At 36.1% G+C, this 10,656-nt stretch overlaps 1 protein-coding gene across 1 annotated transcript; it reads left to right on the top strand.

Moving 5' to 3' along the window:
- Nucleotides 1-7,995: 7,995 nt before the first annotated feature.
- LOC108375680 (kelch-like protein diablo) lies at nt 7,996-10,377 on the top strand (the record flags this gene model as incomplete). The annotated part of the gene is made up of 4 exons (XM_017631823.1): nt 7,996-8,296; nt 9,461-9,750; nt 9,811-10,030; nt 10,273-10,377. Coding segments are annotated over exons 1-4 (750 nt in total), but the record flags the coding sequence as incomplete, so codon positions are not given.
- Nucleotides 10,378-10,656: the final 279 nt, after the last annotated feature.

Here is a 10,656-nt window from a genome sequence, read left to right as displayed (position 1 = left end):
GAATCTATATGCATACTCGCGAAACTAGGGGTCAAATATATCTACTAAAACTGCGGTTTTCTTTTTTCTCTCAGACGTGCGGTAAAGAAATTTCAAAGATAAGATTAATTAAAAATATTATTTAAAAAATTTAGTGCAATGTAAAATAACAATGTGGGCAGCAAATACAAGAAAAAATTATTTAGAATTAAACAAATTTTATTTTTCGTTTAAAACGAGAAATAGATAAATTGAAAATGCTCTCTTAGTTAATTTTGTATCCTAAAAAAAATAAGCATATAACGACGAAATTAGAAAATGTGGTCGGTTATACATTTGTCCTTAACATATAATTTTTTCTAAAATAAATATTGGAAATTTTCAAGGAAATTCCAAGATAAAATTTAAAAAGGACTTTTCCATACCTATTCGTTCTTGTGCATCAAAACATTTATTTATTTTTTCAATTCAAATTTCCACTTTATTTTACACCCATATTGTGGTACCAGATGCCTCTGCCCGGTTGTTTTATGTCATCGGGAAGACAAAGACTAATATCACCGCCATCCAAGAAATGCGATGGATGGGGCAAGGCAAAGTAAACGTGGAGACCTGCGAAGTCTACTACAGTTACAACGTAAAGGAGCGCAAATTCGGCGTTGGAGAGCCTACATGGTTACGCTGTGATCAGGCGCAGCGCGAGCTATATGGTTCCATTGTAAAGAAATGAAGAGGAAAGCGAGACGTATTTGCCGCAATAAGAAGACAGAGGCCGAAATACGTGAGTGCGAAGAGCTTAAAATGCTGGCCGGGAGGAAAAGTTACCGAAAATTTGATAAGCGAATTAGGCGACTTACGGAAGGTTACAACGCCAGGCGAACTCCTGTAAGAAAAACCATGACGACCGATGTCCAGAATGTATGAAATTATTTTCCACCCATAAAATGGCAACAGCACTGAAAGTAGTGGACAAGACGAAACTGAACCCAAAGTCTATGACGATGGATTCAATATCCCACCAGCTGACTATAATGAGGCTCGAATAGCGATTATGTAGCTGAAAAACAACAAAGATGCTTGAACTGACGACTTTCCAGCCGAGCTACTCAAGTACGTCGGCGAGGTGTTGATAAGTTGCATGCTGTATGCATCAACTCTTATGCAGAATATGGTCAGATGAACGCATGCCCGACGACCCCGCCATACGCGCCAACTACTACGGGATCAGCCTTCTAAGCATAAATAGGTTACAAAGTCTTATCGAGGGTATTGTGTCAAAGACTGAAGCCCGCCGTCAGCGAACTGATTGGACAACTTCGTTTATTTAAGAACCAGCATTAACACCAATAATAAAGTCAGCCTTGAAATCCAACGGAGAACCACTCATGCTCTTTTGAGCTCGACCAAAAATGCTTAGGCGATTACAGCGCCACTAAAGAAGAAGAACAAGATGAAGATGAACGGGAGAGATTAGAGAAGAGAGCATTATTTCTATCTGTTATTTTATTACTACCAGGATCAATGCGTACATAAACCTCGAATCATCTGAAAGTCTAGTTTATTTTCTCACGTTAAGCTTTTCAGAAGGCCTTAAAAGACTGGTGTGTATATATTTATGTAATAATAAAAAAGTTATTTGCCATCATTTTGAAATAAAAGTATAAATAGGTATTGTGTTATTAAAGGAAAAGTAAAAAATAGTAGTTCATTAACGAGGGGGGATCTATCCCCTAAATTACACCCAACTAGCTCCGTAACTGGCCGGGTTATCGATAGGCATACTTGTACGATTATTAACGTTACCATGCTTATGAAAATTCAATATTTCAATCGTTATCGATATAATCGATTAAATTATCGGTATTAACACGAATACGATTTTCGTTACCATTTCCATTATTCCAGATTCATCTACATATGTAGGTATTAGGAATGTTAATCCCGGGATCCCAGCCTTTTTTAGGTCCCGTACATCCCGGGATTCTTGGCAAATAATCCCGGGATTTCGGGATTTGTAATTTGTACTGATGGCAATAATAGAAACTCCTTTTCTTGACCAGTATTGGCTACATTTCTCGTTTTATTTAATAATTAATACCTTTTTTATAAATGACTAGCTCATTATACATACATATAACACAGTGCGTTAGTAAATTTTACACACAAATATCAATATATTCGCGAAACCATGGACCAAATATAGTAAAATTGCGTTTTTAGTTTTTCACTCTGACGTCGGTAATTAAAAATGATTTAAAAAATTCAGAGAAATGTGCTAGGTATAAAATTAAAGAGGAAATCCGGCAGAGTTTAAACAGACTCAATTTTTTGGTGCATAACGACTGGTAAGTATTGAAAATGTCCTTTTAAAATTTTTCCTTGAAATTTCGCAATATTTGTTTTTGAAAAAAATATATGCTCAGGACTTATATAAACACGATAACGTCCTCAAATTTCGTCCTTCCAACTTTATCAGCTAAAAAATTACCTATTCGTCCTTGTGAACCCAAAAAATTTTTGATTTTTTTTTTAACTCTAAAGAAATTTCCACTTTCATTTGGTACCCCTATTTTTATTCTATATTGCATTGAATTTTTTAAATAATTTTTGGAATAAATCATATCTTTGAAACTACAAAGTCCTTTAAAATAAATCCTGATATAAGAGAGAAAAAGTAAAAACGCCGCTTTTAATAAAAAATAGGTTTTTAACAAATTTTTTTATTTTATGGTAGGAGAATGAATATCTAAATCCCGGAACTAATCCGGGGATCCCGGTATTGTGATAATGACATCCCGAAACTCCCGGGAAAGTAAGAAGCGAAAAAATTAATATCCCTAGTATGTATGTACATATATCGACAATTATATCTCTGCTTTGCATTATAGTACTTAAACAGCCCTTATACTTATTTCAAAAATACAGTTTCTTGAACTACTTCTTATCGTTCTTTAATTGTACTTCATCTATTTCAACAATTTTGCATACAAACGGTTTACGGTACTCTCAATCCCACCGAAAGTTGACCGGCGAAACTTCAAAGCTTTTCTCTAAAATGCCTTCAGATTTTGAGTGGCTTTTCTTCATAAACGACATACTTATGTACTCGTATGAACAAAGGTATATACATACATATTCACATAAGGATATCTGCCGCTTGTCTTTTAAGTCAACTCCTTAAGTGTTGCTTAATTGTGTTGTTTAGCTGCTTGTTGCACATTTTAGCGCTGTTGTGGTACATTAAATAAGTAAGGACACTCAAGAACATTATATGTATATGCATACATATGTACGCACATATATGCATGTAGGCACCCACAAATGCATAAATTCAACACACATCAATGCATAAAGGAAAAACTCAGCACTATAATCCACAAAATGAAATGCCAACTTCCTTACGCCAGCTCTATATGTATGTAGGTGTCGTTGTCTGTGTCGTAGAAAGCTGCAGTGGCGGCTTTCCTTTGAAAATCCTTTTTTTGGTGTGAATGAAGTGGCACTCGAGCAGAGAGTGGCGTTGGAAATAGAAGCAAAAAAGAAAAATATATATGTATGAAGCTTGCAAGGAAGCTTGAGTTTGCATGTACTAGATACTTGCAACATTTCGTACGCTTCTTTCCTTGCTAGCTGCACATCGTCCAAGGCGGCGGTAGCTCATCAAAGCGCGCCGACCGCCCTACTAAGCGCATAATTTCAAGTAACCTCTCACTTCAAAGGTACTACTCAAGAGTCTGCTTGTGTGTGCATGTGTGTGTTAATATGCAAGTGAACTTAGCGTACAGTCAAGTATGCCATTTGTTGCTTAAGCCTACTAAACGGTCTGCCAGTGCAAAGAGTAAGTGCACATAAGACATTTGGATTGTTGTTTTACATGAAAACATATTACGATTATAAGACATTACAACGCCTAAGATGTCTTGTGAGTCCTCTAAATAGGTATGTTTTTTTTTTTTAGTTTATATATAATATATTATATTCTCTTTATGCCATCATTTCTTACCCTTTCCTTCAGCACTCACTCCAACCAACAACGCGTTGAGCGCCATCTATTCTCAATTTGCTGCATTATCGTTAACTTGGCGATTTGCCAACGTCTTGGCAGCAACTGCGCCATCTAGCGTAGAAACTTTGTAAAAGAAAAACAACCGTTACGTAGCAGTGTATGTATACATATGTACATAATTGAGTTGAGTCGCTAAGTGATGGGGAAGTGAGTGCGAAAGAAATGCAAACAAAGAACAATGAGAGTAGCAGCAGAACAGCTGAGCTAATTTAGTTGACTCAGCTAACTTTTGCCAAGAAATTTCACTAAAATTTTTAGCGTTGTTTTGTGTGAGTTGTAAAAGAAATGAGTTTCTTTAGCAATTTGGGGTGGCTATAATTGAATATATGCTGGTGATGGTAACTAATTCATAACGCGCAGGAAGGAAATTCAGAACATTAACTTTGTTTTCAAAACGCAAGCTTGGAGTGAAAAGTTGCTAAGACCATTTGTGCAAGTTTTAAAGGCGAGGACAAAAAATGCTTATAGCCATTTTCTGCTAGTACTTTACAAAACTTTTAAGACGATATTTTGAGTGTCTAAAGCAAAGCAAAACTCCATACGAGTGTAAAGGGTTCGCTGTTAATAAAAAGATCATTGTGGTCCTATCGAGTTACCTGTACCTCTTTTTGACTTAGCAAATTTGGCTTTCATTGAGCATAAACGGGAAGAAATAAAACAGGTAAACATATCGCTTACAGCCGATGAATTTTTAATTTCTCTTGCTATAAATAAAAATAACTGTTATTTGCAGATTTTTCAGAACAAAATCAAAAATATTTGTTATTATGGATTTATAAAACAAAAATAAAAACACTGTTGTTTAAGGAGTTATTAAATAAAAGTAAAAAAGTAATTGTTAAAGAGCAATTTTTTTAATAAAAGTTGTAACTTTTACGGTCCCTGCAAATAACCTGCACATTTTCTGAAAAAATTCTGTGCTGAAAAACAACAAAGCCGCTGAAGCTGACGACCTGCCAACTGATCTAAGTTGATGAGTCTGAAATTAGGGCTCTGCAAAATAGCGTTGCGCAACACTACCAGCACCGGCAGAATTATGAAGGATCTCTGCCAGCCGATCAATGCCAAAGACAGGACGACTTTCCATCATGTGACTCATTTTGATGCTGAAAATGATAATAAAGAAACTGCAAACTGAATCGCTCAAGCGCAATATTTATGAGTGCGTGATAGCAACTGGAGGACTCCAGGTAGAGGACTGAATTTATTTTGCAAGCCAAAAATTATCTCTGCTTTGAATCAATCAATCTTGCAAACAAGTGTAGCTTTCAATGCGGTAACAGCTGGTGATGCCAGATGAGGAGGAAGGCCTCCTTTCCAAGACTGGAAGAGATATACTTGGCCTCAGTTGGTATTTCCAAAATGGCGTCGTGAAACGCCTGCCATACTTTATCAGACTCACCAAAATCTCGTAGGCGCTTACACCGCCAAGCAAGGAAATCCCCTGACCAGTAGCAGCAGCAGACAACAATTTGGCTGGCAAAACTGTGTGTTCTTCGGTGATGAATGCACGCCCCCTCCTTCGGGGAGAAAGTCAATAATGTGGCAACCTCTATTTCTCTCAATCGTGGCATGAGACGACACGAACAGAATGACAAACAGTAGGAATCACTGCAAGCGGAAGGAAGGAAATAAGGTTTGCTTGCGAAATCCATCGGCAACCGGATTAGTAAGATTTATTTATATAATGGTGTAACCACCCTGGTAACTGGCAATTAAAAGGGTTCGACGCACCTAGGTCTAAGGAAGTATTTGACAATATGTATAATTACGGTCACCGTCCGTACTTTATTTCAAAGGACAGCCCTTTTTATAATGATGCTGTCCTTTGAATGTTTTATTTTTCTAAAAATCCATTTCGTCCTTGATTTCAAAACTGTTAAGGGACTAGTTTTTTTGATGCGATGTTATCATATATTACAGCTTAGTAGATACAAATTTTGAAGAAAAGGCAGATAATGCGAGAAAGTTGGAGAGTTCGCCCTTGCCATTTACCTTGTCGCAGCGAGTGCATTTACCATTCTTATTGAGGATACATGTGTAGTAAGAAAATAGAAGAATGTGCAAAGCTATGTAATTTTGTTCTACGATTAATACTTCGCATTAGGCATACACCATAGCTTAGGTTATGTTACGTTGACTTTCACTCAGGAATTTAGGGCGTCACACTTGAGCCAGAAGCCCCATTGTGATATACTACCTTGCCCTGATATGAACCTTCATCTGCCTTCCCATATAAAGTATTCACTTCCCTGCAAAAAATTCGACTAGTCCGGGATGACTCCGGGAGCAATCGCAAAGGAACTTGGGACTAATAAATACCACTTTTATATATAAAACGCGACTCGTCACTTTTAAATAAATAAATTAAATATGAGTCTGGGACTAATTGATATCCAATAATACCCGTATGCGAATAGTTGCGGTTAAATAATGCCCAATTGTACCCGATTGAGAGTAATCTCGGAATACTCTCTTTAGAGATTAGTCGCACAATTTTTTGCAGGTTTATTTACCCTGATTTACTCTGAGTCCGCTGGGCAGTCGTCAAGGAGATATTTCGGTTTACGTTATCGTATTTATGATAAGACAAGACAATGACAGAGAAAGCGCTCGATGCTAGTTACCTCCTCCTCGTTCCTGCAACTGCGGTAGAAGTCAGTGTCCATTAATAAAACCAATCTCTAAGCTAATGTAGAGATGATCAAGGAGAACTAGAGGCTAATATCTGTCTCCATTAACTCGTGGCCCATTTATGATTATCTTGTTCAATAAAAACAGATCTAAGCCATAGTTCGTTTGAAGATACATAGTTTTCTTTTCGGTAATTGGAGCAAACCTGATCGATTACAGATTGCTTCCCTTCCATGCCAGCTGGTTCGCAATTACCTCGCATTCCCATCCTAACCATTTAATTCAAACGTGTGTATTTCCGGTTGTTATCAGCACTGTACAATCCCTAAAAGCTTATACAGACCTAAAGTTTAGATATTCACATTCGCATAGTAAAACCCTCTTATCATTATTGTCATTTCAATGACTAGCTAACTTCAAGTGCTTTTCGCAGAATGATTAAATCAGAAATAAGAACAAAGTTCTTATCAGTTTCACAAGTATACCTCAAAAACGACATATATCTCATTTCCTACAAGAGTGTCATTATCCAAAAATAAGAAACTCGAGAAAAATGGCTTTCAAGTTTACAGTTAACATACGCTACCATAGTAAAAATGAAGATACATTTTCTGCTAATGTTCTATTGCTAATGGTAAATTGATACAGTTATGAAGAAGATGCATACTTAATTAAAATCGTTTTTATGTTATGATATTCTTGCAGCAAATGAGCGATGTACGTACTATTTCTAAATATTTTTGCAAACAAAAAAAAAATATTTCAAGCCTTATCTTTATAACTACAAAAAGTGCATGGATACGGGGGTGCACCAAAGTTGTATCGATACTTTGACAAATAAATTCTTACAGCAGACATAAGGGCATTGGAAGAAATTTAGAAATATTATTGATCATGATCGGCAGGTCAACTGTTATTAACACAAATAATCCAAAGCTGTCTAGAGAAAAACAAAATTTTGGACAGCCTTCGATCGAATACGCAAAGAGCTCAGCTTTCTCCTGTCGAAGTTGTTCACTTTTTGGATTGAACTCGCTACCCATCGTTCGGAGAAGCTACGTAGTAGTTTACTGGCGTACGAAAGCTAAAACATTGACAGTCATCTATGTAGGAACACTGTCATTCATAAATATGTACATATGCAAGTGCATTCATATGGAGGCATATATGTACAAACATACAAACATTTGGCATTAGAAACGTATGATTCATTCTTATCTCGAGTACCTTGTCTTATCGGTGTTGATAAAAATAAAAAAATGCCAGCTAAACTTCAACTGCATTCCATAAATGCATTACAAAGTTTAGTGCAGTCTTAGAAGCGAGTAAGAACGGTGTATGCGGATAAAAAAATTTATAAAACTAAAAAAAATATTCAAAAGTTGAAACAAAGGCAATCCCTCAAAAGTTGGGCACTTTTTATAGAACAAATTTGTGACGATTCGAGTACAACTTCATTCCGATTGAATATTCAGCCATGCAATGGGCTCTTCCTGTTCGAGGGATAAAGAAATCGCAACTATTCCAACTGTACAAAATGTTTCGGCCAACGTAGGTGTGAAGTACACATACAACGACAGCAACAGCTGTTTATTGGCTGTGCAATTTGAACCGGAGGTATGCAATTAAGTACGTTCGAGAGAAATTATAGAAATTCCGAAAGACTAAGACTATAAGTCCCGTAAAGTCTCGAAAAAAACTAAGAAAAGTCCTAAAAAAAAACTCCAATAAAAATCTATAAGTCTAAAAATTTTCGAAAAGAATNCTAGAAATTCCGCAAGACTAAGACTATAAGTCACGTAAAGTCTCGAAAAAAACTAAGAAAAGTCCTAAAAAAAACTCCAATAAAAATCTATAAGTCTAAAAATTTTCGAAAAGAATCCAGAAAGTTCCCGAGCAAATCAGAAAAAAGTTTAAAAAAGTCCTCACAAGTCCCGGAAACTTCACAAGGTAATCTTAAAAAATCTCGATAAAACTACCGAAAACTACTCGAAATTCCCGATAAACTTTGGAATACAAAAAATATTTTGAATAGTGATGAAAGAAATATCGAAAGGCCCCGAAATAAGGTTCCCTATAAAATCTCTAGAAGTCTCGAAAATTTTGGAGAACATATAAAAACTGTCTAATGATCTAAATTGTCCCGCAGAATCCCAAGCAAATATCGAAAACTCACAAAAATTGTTAAAAATATAGAAAGCTCCGAAAACTTACAAAAAAGTTCAAGCAATTAGTAAAAATCACGTTACGTTTTCGAAAAATCTTGGTATGCTAGAATTGTTTCGAAAAGTCACAAAAAATACCGAGAGGTGTCGAAAATTATGCGAAACATCCCAACAAGTACCAAAAAATTCCGATAAGAGTTAAAGGTCCAAGAAAATTCTGAGAATGCGCAGAAATTCTCGAGCAAAACAGTAATTTTTTCGAAACAACGAGAGAATCCTAAAAGCTTCCCTAAGAGTGGAGAAAAATCCAGAAAAAATTCCTAGGCCTCTTCAAAAGCTGCGAGAATACCCGATGCGATGCAAGTTCTATAGGGGGTTTTGGTATTTCTGAGAACATATCGAACTCGGCGTTGGCAGTCCTCTATAGGTTCTATTTCCAAACATGAATGATCAGATCTAACGAAAATAGGATATTCTTCTGCGCCTATTTTCTAAATGCCACGACTACTATTTCAGTCTCGCCAAAAACTGCATTACCTAGCTTTTTTCTTTCCGAGATATTCTTATTGCGTTTATAGACCTCTATTTTCATATGTTATCTTTTTCCTGGTTACAGAACTCCACAAAGGTCTTGAAGTACAACAGCGCCAAAGAATACTGGACCGTCTGCCATGAAATCCCAGTTAAAGGTCTCTTTCGTACAGTAATAGTGAAACAATATCTCTTATTCTACGATTGGAAGGATGGCGTGAGAATATGTTGTTACGATACAACAACACGCGCTATACGCACCTTGAAGCCGCTCAAAGCGGAACAGCCTTTTTGGCGTTGTTATTACGCTGTCGAATTTCAGGATCGCCTATATATGATAGGTGCAGACTCAGAGGATAATCGTAAAGTATATGTGTAAGTTGGAAGTTTAAATTTATTTAACAAATATCTAAGTGCGCATATCCCACATCTTAGTTGGAACCCCGAAACCGATAGTTTGACCGCTGCACCTAAGCTGATTACTGGTCGCACAAGAGCTGCAGCGCTGAAGCATGAAGGCTACTTGTATGTGGTTGGTGGTATGGTCACAAACAATGGCACCGATAGTGACACGAATGCGGTCGAGCGATATAATCCACGGCGGGATCGTTGGGAGCAGTGTGCACCGCTGTTACAGGCGCGGGGTGCGATAGCGGTGAGTTTTTTGGGAGAAGCAGAGGAAAACTACGTATACTCCATAGGCTAATCGAATGCAAAAACAAAGCATTCGCTGTTTTCTCTTTATTAATACCTTTTTTCTTTTGCCTTGCAGTTAGCCTCCGCGGGCCAATATNTGAAGCAGAGGAAAACTACGTATAGGCCATAGGCTATTCGAATGCAAAAACAAAGCATTCGCTGTTTTCTCTTTATTAATACCTTTTTTCTTTTGCCTTGCAGTTAGCCTCCGCGGGCCAATATATTTACGCTCTTGGTGGTGACTGCAGTGAGGTGCCGACAAATATGGTAGAGCGCTACGATACGCACAACAACAAATGGACACAGGTTAGTTTGAATAAATAAAATAAAATAAAATTAAAATAAATTAAAATAAAATAAAATAAAATAAAATAAAATAAAATAAAATAAAATAAAATAAAATAAAATAAAATAAAATAAAATAAAATTAAATTAAATTAAATTAAATTAAATTAAAATTAATTAGGAAAAATTGAAAAAGCAACAAAGTCACAGGTTAGTTTGAATAAATAAAATTAAATAAAATTAAAATAAATTAAAATAAAATAAAATAAAATAAAATAAAATAAAATAAAATAAAATAAA

Source organism: Rhagoletis zephyria, unplaced genomic scaffold, assembly GCF_001687245.7.
Source record: "Rhagoletis zephyria isolate East Lansing unplaced genomic scaffold, Rhagoletis_zephyria_1.1 Rzeph_scaffold_09293, whole genome shotgun sequence".
Taxonomy (NCBI): domain Eukaryota; kingdom Metazoa; phylum Arthropoda; class Insecta; order Diptera; family Tephritidae; genus Rhagoletis; species Rhagoletis zephyria.
The sequence above is the reverse complement of the archived record's forward strand: the minus strand, read 5'-3'. Positions and strand labels throughout refer to the sequence as shown.